This window comes from Bactrocera dorsalis, chromosome 1 (genome assembly GCF_023373825.1).
Source record: "Bactrocera dorsalis isolate Fly_Bdor chromosome 1, ASM2337382v1, whole genome shotgun sequence".
Taxonomy (NCBI): domain Eukaryota; kingdom Metazoa; phylum Arthropoda; class Insecta; order Diptera; family Tephritidae; genus Bactrocera; species Bactrocera dorsalis.
Window position 1 is genome coordinate 71,661,921 of NC_064303.1, and position 21,400 is coordinate 71,683,320.

At 36.0% G+C, this 21,400-nt stretch overlaps 3 protein-coding genes across 13 annotated transcripts in view; all 3 read right to left on the minus strand.

The window, feature by feature from the left end:
* Window positions 1-21,400, minus strand: part of LOC105222100 (electroneutral sodium bicarbonate exchanger 1) — a 762,556-nt gene that overhangs the window by 472,052 nt on the left and 269,104 nt on the right. For all 10 annotated transcript variants that reach the window (XM_049462397.1, XM_049462395.1, XM_049462403.1 and 7 more), the window contains 5 exons: window positions 18,754-18,988; window positions 17,894-18,701; window positions 17,694-17,828; window positions 17,130-17,632; window positions 16,763-17,075 (listed from right to left, as the gene is read on the minus strand). In XM_049462397.1, coding sequence (XP_049318354.1) covers window positions 16,763-17,075; window positions 17,130-17,632; window positions 17,694-17,828; window positions 17,894-18,701; window positions 18,754-18,988 — 1,994 coding nt within the window. The remainder of the gene's footprint in view (window positions 1-16,762; window positions 17,076-17,129; window positions 17,633-17,693; window positions 17,829-17,893; window positions 18,702-18,753; window positions 18,989-21,400) is intronic.
* LOC125780363 (zinc finger BED domain-containing protein 4-like) overlaps window positions 1-21,400 on the minus strand; it is a 298,323-nt gene that overhangs the window by 89,476 nt on the left and 187,447 nt on the right. The gene's annotated exons all lie outside the window — the stretch shown is intronic.
* The window catches only part of LOC125780359 (uncharacterized), a 77,071-nt gene that overhangs the window by 42,264 nt on the left and 13,407 nt on the right, over window positions 1-21,400 (minus strand). The window lies entirely within an intron of this gene.

A 21,400-nucleotide genomic window follows, 5' to 3' on the forward strand; every position in this document is an offset into this window, starting at 1 on the left:
ACTTACAAGGCAATCGGCCGGCCGGTCCTCAACTACGCAGCACCGATATGGTCGCCTGGATGCAGTGGCACGCAGATGAGGAAACTACAGACCTGCCAGAACACAGCACTCCGGACTACGACGGGATGTCTCTTGATGTCTCCCATCGAACACCTCCATAGTGAGACGCGCATGCTTCCTGTAAAGGAGCATAATGAACTCCTCTCCAGGCAGTTCCTGCTGGGATGTTTCCGTAGGAATCACCCTTGCAGCCATCTGCTTGGAGCGGAGCCGCCTCCTAGGAGCATCAAGAGGTCATTCCTCAACTACATCGACGACGTCGTACAGTACGCCGACCGAACTTCGGACGCTACAGACTTCAGACAGGTACTGACCGCCATTCACAGTGGAGCCATTAACACCTTCACCGACTCCCTTCCCGTGAATGGCGTTCTTGGAGTCAAAGCACCACCTATTGCAGATGAAGAGCTCCAGTTGCCGCGAGAAACGCGAGTGACCCTAGCGCAACTTCGTTCTGGGTATTGTAGCAGGTTAAACTCCTACTTATCCAGAATCGACCCCGACATATCCAATATATGTCCTGCATGTAACGAGTCTCCGCATGACACTGGCCACCTCTTTGCATGCCCCACAAACCCAACTCATCTAACACCTTCCTCCCTTTGGTCCGACCCCGTCGAAACAGCGCGTTTCCTGGGCCTACCGTTAGATGACCTCGACGACAACACAGATGACCCTTACCATCCTAACGGGTATTAGCATATCCGTTAAAACAACAACAACAACCCCGGTACCTATAGCTGACTTCTGATCAAAAATGTAGATCAGTGTGTGATATATATAACATAAATAAACGGATAATCATTCTCTTATAATGGTATGTCTGTATGTCAAAAATGTGTGGAATCAGACCAATATTCCCCTTAGCCCCTATATATTTCAAATAAAAATTTTCGAACTTCCGAGTGACTTTGTAGCACTTATATCGGCCAGTGGATAGCCTGTATATAACTAATATCAGAATTTTGAAAAATCCGTCTGACTATACTCTATATGGTTGGTTTTACCTTAAAGTATTTCCCTGGCTTTGATTCTTGCGAGTTGAAAGAGTATAACATATTCGGTTGCACCCAAACTTCCTTACTTCTTTATTTTTGATTTACTATTATTGTTTTTTTACTTTTTGTAAAAATCAGAATACGCGGAATAAAAAACACATCCATACAACTTGACTTCTAAAGAGAAGGATGGATGCGACTGTGAATTGGAAGTTGGGTACTCGGGTTGTAGTCCAGGGGGTCCTTGAGATCACCCAAGATGAATTCTTGGAAGAGCTACTCCGGCTGAACTTTCAGGACCTTAGCCCGGCGTCCCAGAGGTCTTCATTGAGGATGATCAGTCGTCCCTGAAAGGTGCCCCCTGATGGTAGCACAAATGTAGGCCTGTAGAGTACGGACAAAATTATGTCTTCCTGTGGACTTTCGGTTGGGGAAGCGGTATTAGTAGTACCGCTTGGGGTTTTTGAGGAGCTGGAGGTAAATGAGAAAATTTCTCGTATTTATTGTAGTATTATTGGGAGGTCAAAAAGTATTATGGTTAGAAAAATTAGGTGGTGAACACGTGAGTTAACCTTAAAGAGGAGAATTCTCAGGCGATAGAGGCGAAAGTATCAACGCGCCAACGTGGTCCAATTCTAACAGACTGTCCCAGTTTAGGTACGATTTTAGTTGTGCGACTAAGGAATACAAGGATCTTTGTGAGAATATAAACGGTCCCTGGTCTCAGATCTATAGGATCTACTGGGGTCGTACGAGGGAGGATATCACCTCTCTTGGCGTCGGTGGCACTCTGTTATCGTCGTGGAGACAGTTGCGGTTTTGTTAAGAGCATTCTTTCCCAAGGTGGAAAGTCAGATACCTCAAGCACAAGAAGTACCTGCCACTACATTTGACGATGAGGAGTTGAGATACGCCTTTGATCTGGTTAGGTCTAAACGTTCCCCAGGCTTTAATGGTTTGAACGGAAGAATGTGCAAAAGCACATTTCGGAATACTTTGAGTCCATTTACAATTAGTGCGTCTGGGAGAAACACTTTCCACATGAGTGGAAAAGTGGTAAGGTTGTTCCTCTCCTGAAGTCCACTGATAAGATCAGGAGCGATCCTTGTTTTTATCGGGAATCAGTATGAGTTCAGGAAAGGACGCAGTTTAGATACCAGATACTCATATTCTAATTAAGTTTACGTACATTTATAAATATACTTCGGAGAAGGAAATCTCTTTAAATTCAGTGGGTATTGTACTCCTTGTTTTTGTAGCTCTGTAGGGAGATTGGTTTATAAAAGATATGTATTTAGTTCATAAGTTCAACATAACTAGTAAGTAATGTGTGGTAGCAGAACGGTATATCAGTACTCAGTGTACTCTTCATGGGTGCCGTCTCCCTGCCTCTAGAGTACGATATATTAGGGTTGGCTATTAGACGTCCAAATAAACGAATAGCACTTGTGTTGACATGTCTTCTTATCAAAGCCCAAATTTGTAGTGCTTCTTTCTCCTTCTATAATTTGTTAAAAGCTTAAAATACTTATAAATAAAAGTTTTCCCTAGCGGGACATAGAATGTTCTTTCAATAATTCCAACACTGTGGCTCTGATATCGCAGCATTTGATATTAGTCAGAACCTGATATCCCGGTTAAAATATATATCTTATATATAAAAATGAAACCGTTTTCGTTGTCACGGCATCACGCGTGAATGGCTGAACCGATTTGGCTGATTTTTTTTTGTTGTATTTGTTATTATTAGGAGAAGGTTCTAATGTAAGAAAAAATTACGAAAGTTGCCAGAAAACCCCTAAAAACAGCCCTTTTCTTTTTCCCAAACAAACGTTTTATTTTGCATTTATGTACATATGTGTGTACATATGTAAAAATGAATGTTTGTTTGTTAGTAACGCTCGAGAACGGCGGAACCAATCTTCATGAAATCAGAAGTTGTTCGCTGTGGATCTGGAAAGGGTTAGATATAAAAAAAACCATATACTTTTCATAAGGAAAAGTCGAAAAATTGGAAATTTCCAAAAAGTGACTTTTCATATAATTCTTTTTTGTTTTGTTTTTCAATATTTTGATTTGTAAATTATTTGAATCGTTCAATTTCGGTCGCTTGCTTTTTTATTCCGGCTATTTAAAAGAAAAATTATTCAGTGAAAACTTTATGTGTGTTTCAAACGAAGTGACAGTGACAGATTGAAATTTGTTACGAAGCAACAACATGGATCGCTGTCAATCAGCAAGTGATCATCACGATAGCTACGATGTTTGATGGACTTTATCTTGAAGCAACGTATGTATGTATACACGTATACAAGTATGGTGCAGTCAGATGCTGGATGTACTCTGCTGAGTTGCAAAAAAGAGGTTTGCCACACGCACACATTCTTCTTTGAATGGTGGATGGTGGTTACACCTGATCAAATTGATGAAATCATTTCTGCGGATATTCCTCATGCAGAGAAAGATCCATTACTCTACGAAGTGATGAAAACCAATATGGTGCATGGACCTTGCGGACACCACAATCCGACTTGCAATAAATGCACGCAACACTATCCACGTGCTTTTCTTTCGGAAACGCAAACTGGAAATGATGGATATCTACTCTATCGTCTTAGCTCATCAGACGACAATGGCAGGACATTTACCATTCAACTTAGAGTAGTGAATATCGAAGTCGACAACATATGGATCGTACCATATTCGCCACTATTGTCTAATTCACATTCAAAACTCATGCCAATGTTTGATATTGTAGTTTGGTGAAATCGACTTTTCCGACTGTTGTGCGTATCGCAGTTCATTTGGAGAATGGCTAAAGAGTGTTTTTCAACCCAGAGAATACAGTACAGCCAGCGGAAACACTTCCAACAACAAAATTTACATTGACGAGTTTTTTCTCAACTTGCGTCAGTGATTCGTTTGTGAGAACATTGCTCTATTTGGAGATGCCTTGATATTATGCATGGAATGCATCGCCTTAGAAATAGGTACGCAGAAAGCAAGGCCAACCAATAGATTGACATCCAGGTGTGTTCTCAATTAATTCCTTACGACGAGTTTACATAATCCACCCGAAAAACTACGATTGCTAATACCTTCGGTTGCTATTAATAAATGTACGTCGTTCAGTTTAATTTGAGTCATTGCGCACACTTTTCGCGATGGTCATTTCAACATATCAGCCTTCAAATCCGCGTCAATTATGGAACACGAACAAAAGTACATTGCCGAAGACATTTTACATCGTATTCATTAAGAATTGGAAATAGGCAAATTACGGTTCCTGTGGTTTGATATCAATTCCACCTCCCTTTTGTCAATTCACTTCAACGAAATATGAACTCATCACGAATGTTTATGCCAAATTGGCCAAATTATCGTAACTACGATTGCATGGGTGCGCGCCAATTATACGTGGCGTTTTCCCGAGTTGGAAAACCATCTTCTCCGGACATTTACGCACCGGAATAGAAACCAAAGAATGTTGCTTATCAAACTGAAAATATGTTGCTTGTGAAAAATCGAAAATAAATGATTTTTAACACAACGTAAATTCAACTTTTTTTTTCATTTCAAAACAAATAATTTTACGCAGGACAACTTGTCACGGCATCACGCGTGAATGGTTGAACCGATTTGGCTGATTTTTTTTTTTGGAGTTTTCTAATACTCTGTACAAGGTTATTATGGAAAAAAGTATTAAGAAAATCTCTTAGAAAGATTGAAAAATATACATTTCATCTTATATATAAAAATGAATCGAAAAATGTGTTGGTAAGCGCATAACTCAAAAACGCCTGGACAAATTTTGCCAATTCTTTTTTTTAAATGTTCGTTGAGGCTCAAGGATGGTTTTTACGGCAAGAAAACCCCGAATAATTGCCGGAAAACTCCTAATAACAGCACTTTTCTTTTTCCCATACAAACGAATGATTGTTTGTTTATTAGTAACGCTAAGGGAACGACTGAAATTTTCAGGGAAAACGCACACATTCCTTTTTAGATGGTGGTTACACCAGATCAAATTGATGAAATCATTTCTGCTGAAATTCCTGATGCAGAGAAAGATCCAGTATTTATACGAAGTGATGAAAACCATTATGGTTCATGGGTCTTGCGGATACCACAATCCCACTTCGATTTGTATGTCTGACAATAAATCCACTAAACACTATCGCCGTGCTTTTCTTTCGGAAACACAAACAAGAAACTGTACTGTACTGTACTGTACTTTAGACGACAATGGCAGAACATTCAGCTTACAATTTAGAAGAGTGAATATCGAAGTTGACATCACACGGATTGTACTATATTCACCATTATTGTCTAATTCATATTCAAAGCGCATATCAATGTTCAGTATTGCAGTTTGGTGTAATCAATAAAATATGTTTGTAAGTACATCACCAAATGAAGCAAGATTGCGGTTATTGTTCTTGAACGATACGGTTGATACGTGAACTGCACTAAAGCACTTTGTAGCGCTCTCCGACTGTTGTGCTTCTCGCAGTTAATTTGAAGAATGGCCAAAGAGTGTATTTGTACAGTACAGCCAATGGAAACACCGCCAGCAACAAAATTAACATTTACGAGTTTTTGCTCAAGTTTCGTCAGTGATCCGTTTGCGAGGACATTCGGAAATACCTCGATATTATGCATGGAATGCATTGTTGAAGAAATAATTACGCAGAAAGCAAGGCCAACCAGTAAATGGACATCCAGGTGTGTTATCAATTAATGCATTAAGATGAATTTACACAATCCACCCAAAAAACGATGATTGTTTCTACCTTCGGTTGCTATTGATAAATGAACGCGGTTCAACTTCATATGAGTCATTGCGTACTGTGAATGATACGGTGTGTGCAACTTTTTGAGAAGCAAGCCAGCAATTACAATTGCTGAAAAATGATAATCACTGGAATGAAAATGACGTTCGCACTCTTTTCACAATAATCATTTCGACATATCAGCCTCCAAATCCGCGTCTATTATGGGATACGACCAAAAATGACATTGCCGAAGACATTTTACATCTAAAAATTTAATATGGATAAATTCCGGTTAATACTTTCGGTGGTTTGATATCAATTCCATCTGCCGTTTATCGATTCACGAAAGATGAGCTCATCAAGTCAAATTATTTTAACTACGATTCCTTGAGTGCACGTGCAATGATAGCTGCCCAAAATACCGATGTTGATGATTTAAACTGGAAGATTCAAAGTCAAATTCCGGGAGAATTGCGCTCATACAAATCGATCGATCGTCTTGACAATGAAGACGACGCCGTGAATTATCCAGTGGAGTTTCTAAATTCTTTGGAAGGGCTTTGCATGCTACCGCATCATTTGCGTCTCAAAGTTGGATCTGTCGTTATTATGCTTCGCAATCTACAAGCGCCGAAACTGTGTAATGGAACCCGACTGATTGTGACGCAGCTATCGAATACAAGGGGCAGAATGCTTGATTCTACGAATTTGTTTGAGTTCTCACGATTTGCCATTTCAGTTCAAACGGATTCCGTTTCCAGTAAAAATAGCATTTGAGATGACATTCATCAGGACACAAGGATAGTCGGTAGAAGTGTATGGCATAAATTTTAAGCTGCTATGTTTTTTATACGGCCAAAAATACGTGGCGTGCTCACGAGTTGGAAACTATCTTCTCTGTACATTTACGCACCGGAACAGAAACCAAAAAATGTTGTTTATCAAGCTGCGTTATATTGAAAATAAAAGAAATGATAAATTTAATTTTCTTTTCATTTCAAAACACATATCGTCACCTGAAATGCAAAATAACGTAACAACATTTTCAGAAATTTACAGTCGCTTGAATGAAACACGAAATAAAATCGAACCTGATTGAAACAAAATATTAATATTGGTTAAGACTGGTTTATATATGACCGCAGAACCAGAAAATGTTGAACATATGCAATATTATGTATATAATTTGAAGTAGTGAAGCGTAATCAATAAGACACTCAATTTCGATTTTTTTGATGATACGTTATTTTGCATTTCAGGTGACGATATGTAATTTCACGCAGGAAAACGGCTGCGGGGTCAGCTAGTAAAGTATAAAAATTAATCACCAGACCCTCTGTGGAGGGTCGTGGAGTCACCTTTAAGGGGTATTCTGGTCTAGGAATTTGAAAAAATCGATTTTTGTTTTGCATATTTTGAAAGTTTAGACTTTCAAAAATATTACGTTGTAAGGATTTTTCAAAATTCGACTTATTTCTTCTTTATACAATGCTCTATCTTTTCTGCCTTGGATTTCCAAAAATTTTGATTTGAAGTATTTTTAAAAAATTCGAGAAGCTCGAAAAAGTCGGGTAAAAAAAATGTTTTTTCAAGTCGACGCCATTTTGTTAATATTTTTTTTTTTTTTGAAAATGGTCAACCCGATAACGACATACTTACTAATGAAGAATATTCTTGTTTTTTGTGTTTCAGATCTCTACAAGGGTTGAAATCACTTCAACCAGGACGCACCGTTTTTTTGAAGCCCCCACTCCACCGGCCCGTATCTCGACGAATTTTGGTTTTTTCTCGCAATTTTTTTTATATTATTAAAATGACAATAAAAAAGTATAAAAAATGGATAGTAAAAATGTTTATCATTCTTTTTATCTTAGTTTAAAAAATGCCTAAAATTCATGTGTCTAGACCAGAATACCCCCTCAATATGAAGTAAACAGAAATCTTCCTTTTCACAGGAGAGATACTCGTACAATACGCAATTCCATTCGCATTGCCGAACTTTGTCAAATTTTTTGGAGTTTTCCTAGAAAAAAAAATAAGCTGGCACATTAAAAGCAGAGTCCGTGAATGCAAACCTAAATGCACTATGCTCAAGATTGGAATCAGCATTTAACTATGAGCGCGGCATTATACCCGACCTTCTTACTGACCTCAACCTAATTTGGGGGGCAGTCAGGAATACATACAATTTCTCTAAACTGCGATGGAACTTTCAGCTCGTTGAAGTGACAACACAGGGCTTACTGCAAAAGCACTTCAATATAAAATATTACCAACATCTGTAGGTATTTCATCGGCTTTGTTAAATGAGTTAAGTTTGAGATATCGATCTGAAGTTTTTAACGCGTTTTCTCCTCAATAATCTGCTCATTTCAGACAGCCGATATCGGACCACTGTAACACATAGCTGTCATACTTTTTCGAAGACTTTTTTATTTGGCGAGATAACTTTACAAAATTTGACTTGGATCATTTTCTAAGGCAATAATGCAATCCCTAAAGAATCGATAGGATCACTATATCATATAGATATCAATCAGAATTAAGTTCTTGTAAAGAAACTTTTGTATTTGGAAGGGTATTATAGCTTCGGTGCAACCGAACGTAACGTTTTTTTCTTGTTTCTTTTGAACATTGAACCCGTGCTTTTTTTCTATCGACAGGGTTACGCTGCTATTTTGTGCTAAATTCATAACTATTTAACTATAATACATTGGAAATGATAATTCACAATAAATACACCCGAACTTAACCCTTCCATACTTGTTTTTATTTATTTTGTTTCTGCCTTGATTCTTTTTTTGTTCCTTTCTCTATAATATCTCAGAGGATTGAAAAATATAATAGCCAATATGAATTCAACCACGACTCTGAAACACTTAAGGTCAGATATAAAGTTACTAAAAATGAAACTAGCCATCGCTTTCCCCAAACGAACCTCACCTTGAAGCCGATATTATTATTATTATTATTATTTTATTGAAAAGGATAATACAATTACACCTTAACATTCTAAAGAGTTTACAGCATTAGCGACTAAGGCCATCAGCTTCTTAATATTAAATATTGATAAACTAATATATAATGGTTTAGTTATTTTGGAGTATCACACTTCAAAATAGATATCTAGTGTACATATAAATTTAATGAACTGTTTTATGTTAGTATGTGTTACGTTTGTTAGTAATTCTGTTAAGTTTAAGTTGAGACGGTTGTGTTCCAATGATGTGCAGTTTTGTATTAAATGTTGAGTTGTGAGATTCTCGGTATTACAATATGGGCAAACTGGTGTTTGGGAGTTTTCCAATATATGTTTGTGTGTTAATTTGGTGTGACCCAACCGAAAGCGAGTATATACTATGCAATGTCTTCTGGATATAGTTGTAGGGAAAAGAGGCGATCTTCGTTGAGGATTTATTATTTTGTAATAGTGGGAGTATCGGCTCCAGTGTTCATTTTCGGCCTCACGATAGTCTTGAAGCCGATATTACACTTGAACAGGTCGAAACTACACTTTTGACCCTCAAAGAAAAATACCTGATTATAAAATAGCCCGTCCCATCTTAAAAAACCACCTAAACTTCCTTAAATTTAAACTTTTTACACTCTATATTAAAATTATAAACACTGGTTATATCTACAGCAAAAGAAAGATAAGAGTGCGTTCGAGATCGCAATCATGACAGCAGTATTGCAAACTTGTCAAAGTATTACGACTTCTTGACCCCATATGCATCATGCAGCATCTAGAAGTACTCATGCTTCGCAAAGTTGCTTCTATGCTGGGTAAATCAGCAAATTAAATATTAATAAGTAAGGAAGGGCTATGTTCGAGTTTAACAGAACATTTCATACTCTTGCAACTTGCCAGGACCATACTAGGGAAATGTCTTAAGGTGCGAAAACGTCAACCAGAGGATCGGTTTCCAAGTCATTATATGTACATATGTGTAGAAAGGGAACAAAGAAACGGATTGAAATACCTATAATTACAAATCTAACAAATTGACCGAACTTGACGAAACATTAAAATTAACAAGTTAGGAAGAGCTAAGTTCGGGTGCAACCGAACATTTTATACTTTTGAAACTTGCTAGAATCGAAACCAGGAAATAAAGGGTGATTTTTTAAGAGCTTGATAACTTTTAAAAAAAAAAACGCATAAAATTTGCAAAATCTCATCGGTTCTTTATTTGAAACGTTAGATTGGTTCATGACATTTACTTTTTGAAGATAACATTTAAATGTTGACCGCGGCTGCGTCTTAGGTGGTCCATTCGGAAAGTCCAATTTTTCCAAAGCTGGAATAGTTGCTGGCTTATTTCTGTAGACTTTAGACTTGACGTAGCCCCACAAAAAATAGTCTAAAGGCGTTAAATCGCATGATCTTGGTGGCCAACTTACGGGTCCATTTCTTGAGATGAATTGTTGTCCGAAGTTTTCCCTCAAAATGGCCAAAGAATCGCGAGCTGTGTGGCATGTAGCGCCATCTTGTTGAAACCACATGTCAACCAAGTTCAGTTCTTCCATTTTTGGCAACAAAAAGTTTGTTAGCATCGAACGATAGCGATCGCCATTCACCGTAACGTTGCGTCCAACAGCATCTTTGAAAAAATACGGTCCAATGATTCCACCAGCGTACAAACCACACCAAACAGTGCATTTTTCGGGATGCATGGGCAGTTCTTGAACGGCTTCTGGTTGCTCTTCACCCCAAATGCGGCAATTTTGCTTATTTACGTAGCCATTCAACCAGAAATGAGCCTCATCGCTGAACAAAATTTGTCGATAAAAAAGCGCGAAACACATTTCGAACCGAACACTGATTTTGGTAATAAAATTCAATGATTTGCAAGCGTTGCTCGTTAGTAAGTCTATTCATGATGAAATGTCAAAGCATACTGAGCATCTTTCTCTTTGACACCATGTCTGAAATCCCACGTGATCTGTCAAATACTAATGCATGAAAATCCTAACCTCAAAAAAATCACCCGTTACTTTAAGGTGTAAAACTAATCACATAGAGTAAAGCCGGATGTTCGAAAATCCTGATATTTGTTATTTAAGGGCTAGGCCGAGCTTTCGCTCAAATATATAGTATATATTTTAGGCACAAAGATACATTCTTATGAGACTCTCATTGTAAGAGAAGGACTATCCCTTAAATCCAGTTATATATGTATATCATACCTTGACCGACATTTTCTATCAAAAGTTAACTATTGGTACCGTGATTCATACCTTTGATACCTAGGGTTTTGAATTGCTTTGGTTAAATTTGAAAAATTTTTTGTCATAAGGTGGCATACACTTAAGGCATTAGTCGTGCAAAGACTAATCTCATTACTTGCTTCTTGATTTGTGTCCTGGAAAGTAAAAGAATCAAGTGGAATATAAAATTGTGCCATATGAGAAGTAGGCATGTTTATTGTCGGATTTCACTCATATTCACAGGGTTATATACAAAATGTTGTCGAAATCTGTTAGACGACTCCCAAGATATGGGATTTCACAAAAAAGTGGGCCACGCTCATCATCGAATTTTTAACTCGGCCCCTAACAACCCTCATCATACTAACCCGTTGAAAAAATTTTGCATTTTCGGCGCATTTAGTTATTGATTTATCGCGCTTTTAGTAGTTTTGAACAGTACAGTTATATGGGAATGAGCGGGGTTTTCATTCGATTTCATTCGTTTTCACACTATCGGCAGTCGTTCTTGTAATATTTTTGCTTGATGAATTTGGTTGTTATAGCTGTGGTGCTTTAGGAGATACATATGTACATACATTAAACATATTAGGAAGTGGGGAAATGTCCACTTTTTAATCCACAGGTGCCCCTTGCTACTGTGAACCCCCTGTGCCAAATTACAGCTTTATATCTTAATTTCGTGCTTAGTTATGGCACTTTATATGTTTTCAGTTAATGGCGATTTGTGGCCGTGGTAGTGATCCGATGACGACCATCTACAAACTTATTTGTACTAAGGAACCCGTGTACAAAGTTTCTTCAAGGCGGACGGACGCATGGACTGACATACAGACAATCAACCGGATTTCAACTTTTCTTGTCATCCTGATCATTTATATATATACAAGTACGAGTATATATCCCTATATCTATCTCGATTAGTTTTAGGTGATACGTACAACCGTTAGGTGAACAAAACTATAATACTCTGTAGCAACAGGTTGGAAGAGTATAAAAAATAGACGACTACTGTTTTCGTGTTTGTGCGCGTGGTCGACGGTATAAGGTGAGTGCATGAGCGAGAGAAGGACTACGAAATCGTGAACTACGAGTTTCAATAGTGCCTTCAAGAATAAATATTATGAGAGAAACATTAAACGAATACAAATAAAACGGACCGATAAATTCACACCGCAGTGTAAAGAAAGCCATACTAAAAAATATGAAAATAAAAATTTAAAGAAAAACGAAAATTCTAATAAGAAGGTTGAATAAAAAATGTAAAGCTATAATTGCGATTAATTTGGGGACATATCGAAAAATTGTCAGAAACCTCAACGAAAACAACCAGATATGATTTTCAGTGTAAATCCGAAGCTAAAATACGAAATACATTTTTTAAAGGATGAACTTTTTAAAGTTGACATGTAGCAGTGTAACATGATTCAAAAATCGTTATGCCGAAAGCTTAATTGCAAATATTTACATGGAGTGTGAAATACAAATCAGAGGACTATGTGAAAACAAACTTAACAATCGAAAGCATTATTGTAACAGTTACCTTGTGTGTGGTAGACGATGAATTATTAGCTAGTGACATTTTTTTAGAACAAGACAACTTTATAAACAACATGCGGTTAAATATTAAAACGGAAAAATACAAAAAAAACGAGTACACGAACAAGAAATTAAAGTTAAAGACGTTACGTTAATGAAAACGAAATTTTATGTGAAATAAACGATAAATCTGTAGAAACAACATAAATGGAAATTATAAACTAAAATAGAAATAAAATAACACGGAAAAACTGATGTGGTATAAAAATTTAATTAAATTCAAATGTATTTGTGTCCCAACCTCCCTATCCTGTACCAGAACTTAAAAAACATATGGTATCTAAAATGGTAAACGATTTAATATTTATAATCCAACGTTCAGAATCACAATATGCAAGTCCAGTTGTGATTGTAAAAAATGAAAACGGTAATAATAGACTATGTATTGACTACCGACGATTAATTTGTCAAAGAAATATTCCCACTTACAAATTGTGAAGAATGTCTTCAGTAAGCACTGCATTGTAAATAAGTATTTCACAACGCTAGATTTGAATAGTGAAGTTCCACCCACTTAGTGGGTACAAATTGAAATTGAACCAAAAAGTCGTAAGTATACATCTTTTTTACTATCGACGGCTTATACGAATTTAAAATAATGCCATTTGGACTGAAGAATGATCTAATAGCATTACAACGTTTAATGTCCAAAATCCAAGAAAAAGCTGCGAAAGATAATAGATTATATAAATGGTATACTTATCTGCAGAAATACACTGATATTTCAAAATATGAGTTTTTGAAAAAGACAACAAATTTTTTTGGACATCGAATATCAACGAATAGATTAACTCCAGACCAAGCTAAAGCGAAGCTAATGTGACAGAAGTTAGAAAACTTATAGGATTGAGTGGATATTTTCGAAAATTCATTCCAATTTACGCAATAATATCTAAACCTATTCGAAAACTATTACGTAAAAATAGGTTTAATTAGAACTACAACCAAGACGAATTAAAGCTGAAATTGACGTAAAAACCACTACCAGTCGCACATCGAGTAGTTAAAAATCAGATGGTTTAGTGTATTGTTACAAAATGTACGTGACGGATTAAAATCAGTTGCGTATTATAGTAGATCCACGAGTGACACTGAAAGAAGAAAACTTGAAAATTTAGCTTCAATTGAAATGTTAGAGCGATTCCAGTACAATAGCAAAAGTTGTAATCGATTGTAGCGTTGTTAAAACTTCTATGAGTAAGAGAGAACTTATTTCTCGAATTAGATATCGATATTAAATATCGTCAGGCTAGACATGTGGAAAACGTCGATGCATTAAGTAGCTGGCCAAACGAAGGTGGAACATATGTACATATGTAGCAACTCTACGAGTAGATAAAGTATCGATAATACCAGACGATTGGTTCTTGATAAACAAACTTTGAAAGAATTCTGAAATTCTGGGTAGTCCCGAAAGTGTAAAGTCATAAAATGTTAGAATGGTACGATAAAAATGGTCACTTGGGTTTCGAAAAGACCACAGATGAAAACGAATATATTGTTCCCATGAATGCGTAATTTCGTCAAATCAAATTTAAAAGACGAAAAGAAACGAACACATATTAGGTTGTCAAAAAAGTCTTGAGATATTTTCGCTAGTTGGCGCTGAAAGCGCATAATTCTAGTTTTATTCGTCGCATCGGGTCATGCTATACCTTTTTGGAAAGCTCATTTCACGCGCTAACACGTGTTTGATTGATTGTCGTTTCTTTTAAGTCGTTCGTGAGTTATAGCGTCGCAAACATGGAGCAAAATAAAGAGAAAATACCGCATATTTTACAGTACTACTACGATAAAGGCAAAAATGCATCTCAAGCCGCCAATAAAATTTGTGCAGTTTATGGACCCGATACAGTTTCCATTTCCACCGCACAACGATGGTTTCAACGTTTTCGATCTGGTGTAGAGGTGGTCGAAGATGCGCCACGCTCCGGAAGGCCTGTCGTCGAAAATTGCGATAAAATCGCTGAATTGGTCGAAAGAGACCGGCATAGTAGTCATCAAACCGTTATAAACCATTTGAAAAAGCTTGGAGTCATTGATTCAATAAAAATACCGCAAGACTTTTTTGACAACCCAATATTATTCATAGCTGACGCTTTTACGAAATATACGTTTATTAAAGCAGTAGCGAGTACAGCAATGAATCACGTATTTGAAACGTTACGAGAAGTTACCAGCTAAAGGTCAATGAACACAATGAAGAAAGCTAAGAAGCGATACGATGATCATCATTTGAAATCAAACGAATGCCACTTGATTTAGTGCTAGTCGAAAATGAACCTTCTAAGACTGAAACATCCAGAAAGCTGGAGCCACGTTTGATAAATCCTTTATAATTAAGTGCTTGCTAAAGACCGTTATTTACTTGATGATTTGCCAGAAACAAACCGAACGTCACTATACTTCAATCTACGCATCCGATAAGATGAAGTCATTGTGCCAACTTCCCCCTAATTTGAAGACGACAATCATGAAGCCGAGCATAGCGAGGACGCTATACATTACCAGGATAGCCGACTATATGGTAACCCCATGAAAATTATTAATTTTCATTTGAGTTGCATCACCGGCATATCAGTAGCAGCATTTGCAATTTAACCGCCAACGTGTAATATAATCTCCCGTGCAGTATAATATTGATATAGATAAATTAAAACTGAAAAAGAACAAATTTTTCTTTCAATTGTGGCATAGGAATGTGAGAAGAATGCCACGAAGTAAAGTTAGTCAAAATCAGTTCGGCGTATCCCGAGATATGCGATTTCACTTAAAAGTGGGCTCCTTTAAAGCCTCTCTCTCATACTAGCTCGGAGGTAAAATATATTTAGTAGTTGATTTATCGCCATCTTAATTTTTAAAACCGTATCTTTTGTAGCAGGGGTAGACGGGGTTATCTTCCAATTTCATCCAGTTTCGGTAGGGGTGCTCAAGGGATTTCTCATGAGCGAAATTGGTTATTTTAAAAGTATCGCGAATTTTGTGTTTTTTCCAAAATTATTTATTTATTCATGAATATCTATTTTGTCCCCTTCAAAGTAATCCCCATGAGATATTATACACTTGTGCCAACGGTTTTTCCAATCTTCGAAGCACTTCAAAAAATCATTTTTTTTTTATCTTCTTCAGCTCCTCCTTCGATGTCGTCTTTATCTCGTCAAGAGAAGTGCAACGTCGTCCTTTCATGGGCTTCTTCAGTTTAGGGAACAAGAAAAGGTCACAGGGGGCCAGACCTGGGGAATACGGTGGCTGTGCATCATTAGTGTGTTGTTTTTGGCCAAAAAGTCGCGCAAAAGCAACGATGTGTGTGAGCAGGGGCATTATCGTGGTGCAAAAGCCAATTTTTGTTCTTCCACAAATCCGGGCGTTTCTGGCGGATTGCTTCGCGCAAATTGCGCATAACTTGCAGGTAATATTCCTTATTCTTCGCTGTGGAAAGAACTCATGATGCACCACGCCCCTGCAATCGAAGAAAACTGTCAGTTACGATTCGTGATACTTTTTGAACACACCTCGTATTATGTTACGAAGTCATATGTTTCAAGAGTATAAAAATATAACTAATTATAGTAGAAACATACACTTTAGTAATTTAATTGTTTAATTTAATTTTATTTCTTGTTTTTATAATAATTAGGCCGAAAGACCAGCAAGCGGTACTTTATATATTCATGTACTTAGTTATATACATATACTATGTATGTATATTAGAAAGGATTGATTAAACCTGAAATATTGTATGCATAATTCTTTACAAATTTGTCTAAGAGAATAAGGGTCTAAACACGTTTTCAAGCCAGTGATTTTTTAAGTGAAGTTTAATTTTTCGGGATTATAAAAATTTCTTCGTCAGTTTTTTGAGGTATCTGAATGAAATTTAATATATAATTGCTTCCTGTGATTATAGCTCGAAATTGACCAGATCAAACAATTATATCAGATACCTCCAATACAATTGATAATTCAGATTTTTTAAATTCGCCCCAAAACCGGTTTTAAACTCATAGTCTCTTAGGCAAAGTTGTTCAGAATTATCCGTGAAATATTTCCCGCATACCTGATTTTATATAGAAAATATCGACTCACTCTAATGTCTATACCTAACTTTTTAAAACTCACCTTTCGTAGGAACATGAAATCCGGTTGGTACTTTGCAGGCATAAGTATTATTAGTAAACGATCAAAAAACTGTAAGCCTGAAAGTGATGCTATACCCATATAAAGAAACACGCCGAAAAGTACTGGCATAGGAATATGACAAAGTAAAGGAGTTAACATAACAGAAAACCCGATTGTTAAAAATATTAATACGTGTGTTACACGTTGTTCTCGTACACCTAAGAATTGTGGTTTCTCTCCTGGTGCAGAGCATTCAGATTCCAATTTTAGTGAATTCACATGATTTATACTAAGAACAGTTGCGGCAACAAACCTGAAAAAGCAAATAATTCAGATTTGTTGATATTAAATAATAAAAGTTACATGCCATGGTAAACCCATTGTACTGCATATTTGTATAAGTATTGATAATATGAAAAGATCCAAGTGGTAGCCACACCCCTTTTTGAGTTTGTTTTCTTTACGATTTATTATTACCGACGTAATTTGCTGATCCATAAAAATTAAAATAGTTCCTAACATTGCTGGGAATATGGCTACAAGTGGTGACCACCAAGGGTTATTTGTTGAAAATAGTGGAACTAACCAACCACGCGAGCTTAAGGTTGGCTTAAATTCGTGCGGTACATCTAGTTTTGGTGTTGGGATGTTCATTATAAAATCCAGAATTGACATTGATAATATGGCAATAATAACAGCGAAGTCACTGATATACTGCCTTACTATTGATGGGAAATATGGCGCATTCTTAAGATCTTTTAGCAGCACTGATATTATGAAGGTACCAAAAAACAGTATTAGTGACATCAGGAAAATATTTTCAGTACTTTCTCGTACACAGTCTGAACCAACCAGAGTACCATTGTTAACCTGTTAAAGTATTGTATGAATAGACTTTTTATCTAAAATCAAATGTGTAACTTAAACTTACTATGCAAAAAGATTTGTCATATTTTGCATAATCCAAAACTGTAAAGTTACTATGTGCGGGTGGTATGCATACACAATCATATACAGGATTTATTATCGGAAAGTTAGTTTTTATCATCCAAACATTTTCAACAGCCTAAAAGAAAAATATTTTCACAATTTTTGTATAAAGGTTTAGGATTATATGAATGCAACTTTTACCTTATATATAAAAATGAAAGCAATTAGTGTAGCAAAGTTTTCCTCAGTAAAACGAGTAATATAGCAAACTAAAGCACTTGCATCAATAGCTGTTAAAAATAATAATATGACAGCGACCCAAGTGCCAATCCAGAAACGAAACGTCAAATAGTCCCAACCTTGATTTTGGCAAAAGTCGTAAACGATGGTCTCAAATACTAAGACTGGCCCAGTTGATCCCAAAATTGTGAGTGGTTGTCCAGAAAAAAGACCGTATCCGATACCACAAACGAAACCAGAAACTAGAGACTCCATGGCTGCAATATTTTTACCAGTTGCTTGGGATAGCAGTCCCCCAAACGTTATAATTGGTGAAAGACAAGCAAAATATAAAAATATCCAAGATGCAATACACTGCATCGATAATCCATCCTTAAAATCAGTATAATACCATGTTGCTTTTCTTTTAAGATCATTACTTAACCCGCCGAAAAGCCGTCCAGTGCGTATTAATCCAGACTCTTGGCGTAATCGTCGCTCTTCTTCCTCCTCGTTCGTTTCTTTACTGGTTTCCGGAGACCGTTTGCGAATCTTCTGTGAAGGTATTGTTGCTGGGGGATCGATTCGTATAGCTGGATCCCATTCACCTGGCGGCAACACAGTAACCGCATTCAAGAATTCCTCCATACCTGCTATTAGGTGGTCGATGTGTTTTGCGCGATATGCAATTTCATGGAATATTTCATCAGACATGAGCGAACCCATAGCTCGGCCTATTTCTTGCATATTAGTTTGACTTCCAGGTCCACCCAGCGCTATAAAAATAAAGCTAAAAAAGGAAGAAACATTATTTAATTAAATTTTCGCATTTCGTAACAAACCGAGTTGGAATTGGAACTTCTGTTAAATCTCCTAAAAACAATCCTTTTTTCAGACGAATGAATCCTACCAAAGGTTTTTCCAAGAAATCAACTTCCCCGACAAGAATGTTATTTGCCTCGGCACCTGACGGAATTTTTCGCATGAAGTTAATGTTACTTCTGTGTTCGCTGAGTTCACTAGAGCTATTGTGGTGTTGTATACATACGTTACTTGGGCTTGCGACCATATTTTCCCCTATATTGTTTGATGACACAGAAATATAAATAGGTTAAAGTGAATACCAATTTAATAAAAAAGTATTACTATTAGTCTTTTCAGTTTTCGATCACATGCATAATCATCAGTTAACAAAGCAAATTTAAAATTTATGATCAGTATTGCTAAATACACTGGTTTGCAAAGAAAAATAAATTCTTTCCTTTACATAACTATGAATTATTATTATTGATTGAATAGTACTAAATAGAAATATAGTATCAAAAATTTTCTATCCCGTATTGTTTAAATGAGTTAAGCATCCCCCCACTTTAACCGGAAAAACTACCACACACTAATACTTGACGATACCACACTCACACACAAGACAACTCACCACACTTGTACATCCACCCACTCAGCATAAAGGATGGTCTCCTAAGCAGATTCAAGACATTCGTGCCAGCAATTCGTCACATACAGTTCGTACATCTACATTCGCTTTTGATACATTCGTTCTTGGAACATTCGCTTCTACTCTGCGCCGCGTTAAACACAATTCGACCTAAGCAATTCGATCCATACAAGCCGCATCAAGACTACCTTTGGATCTGATTGACATCGTTCCCCCCGCTCCGACATATAACATTGCAAAGCATTAAACTGTCGTTATCAAGAGAATTTTATAATATACATCTATAATAATAATAATTACAAATACATATATTGTGCTTTTTATAAATACACTGGTCTTTCTTTTTAAGCACTCGCGTGAATGTGAGTGTAAGTGGAATAATTTGAATTGAGTGGTTGGTATTTCCCAATAGATAAATAAATTATTACACAATTATACATGGTCCTTCGAGCCATTCCGAATGGCACTATTGGTTTCGTCCAAGAAAACAAAATATGCATTAAAAAGGTGCTGACAAAATTTAAAAAAAAAGGTAAAACAAACCACAAATTAAAACAAAACCAAAACCGGTGCAGTGCGACAAGTGACAAAAATAATAACTTTACATACAGATGTAACATGTACAACAAATAGCCAAAAAACAATAAAAGTGCAATTGAACAAAACAAAAAAAGCAAAAAGAGTGGTGACTCTCCAAAAATATACACATACATAAAGTGCAGTGGCTCAAACAGAACAATAAAAAAAAGAAACTAAAATAAAATTGGCAAAACAAATTAAGATATACTTTATGTAATACAAGAAACTTCCTCTTGTTGAAGTGCAGTACTCTGAAAATATATGTATAGATGTATGTACATACATTCGTATACATATTTATGTAAATGCAGAAAAGCTGAACTATAATACAAAAACAAATCACAAGGAAAAAAAATATTAAAAGTTCCAACAAAAAAAAAAAAAAAAAAGACAAAAAACAACAGAGAGAATATCGGGCGCGCAACCAAAACAACGCATAAAGCGGGCGCGAAACCACCAACCTAAAAGCAGACCTGGGTAATATCAAGTACCAGTACGACTTGTAACAAGTACATTTTAAAGGAATTGTACTGGTACTGGTACTGGCATTCCCAAAATTGTCAAGTACAAGTACAAGTAATTGAAAAGTACTTGAAATTTTAACAAATACTTGAAAGTATTTGAAAAGAATTGAAAATACTTGAAAAGAATTGAAAAATGTACTTGAAACTATTTTTCAATTCTTTTCAAGTACCTTCAATTACTTACAATTGTGAAACCAATATCTAAAAGAAATAACACAAATAAATGACATTTTTATATTTTTTACATGTCGCCTGTAGTGGATGTTATCCGTGCGATTCTGTACTGTGATACAGTATCAAGTCTCTAAATTTGAGATTTCAAGTTAGAGACAATTTTTGAGACTTGAGACGATTTTGCTATTCTGTAAGTGACAGTCACAAAATCTATTATATTTCATTATTCAGAGATATTTTTGCACTTGAATGAAAATAAATATGTCGATAACAAATATTAAATTTTCTATAACATCGTCAAAAAACATAATTATCAATAAAAATAAAAATATATGTTGACTTTGTTTCATAATATTTATGAAATTTATGTAAAATTGATTTATTTTTAACCTTTTCGTGTTTAAGTTGCTTACAAAATATAAAAAAACGACAATCGATTAATTTATTATTCAGTATATTTAAAATGGCAGCAAGAGTTCTTTTTAATTTGTGACCTGCTAACTATCAGGTTTCAAATTTTAGTCAGTATTTTGAGACTAACGCTAGAGACTGTTTAGTGAATAGTAACTAGTCTCAAATTGAGACTTTACCTCAAAATGCCTCAAATAGAGACTAGAGACTGGTTACAGAATCCCGCTATATGTTTATACCAGCATGTAAATATCAGAGTGGTAATTTTGACATATGATTGTTAACATTAAATTTTGACAACAAAACAATAACACAACAAACGTGTTTTTGCGAAAACGAAAGTAAAAT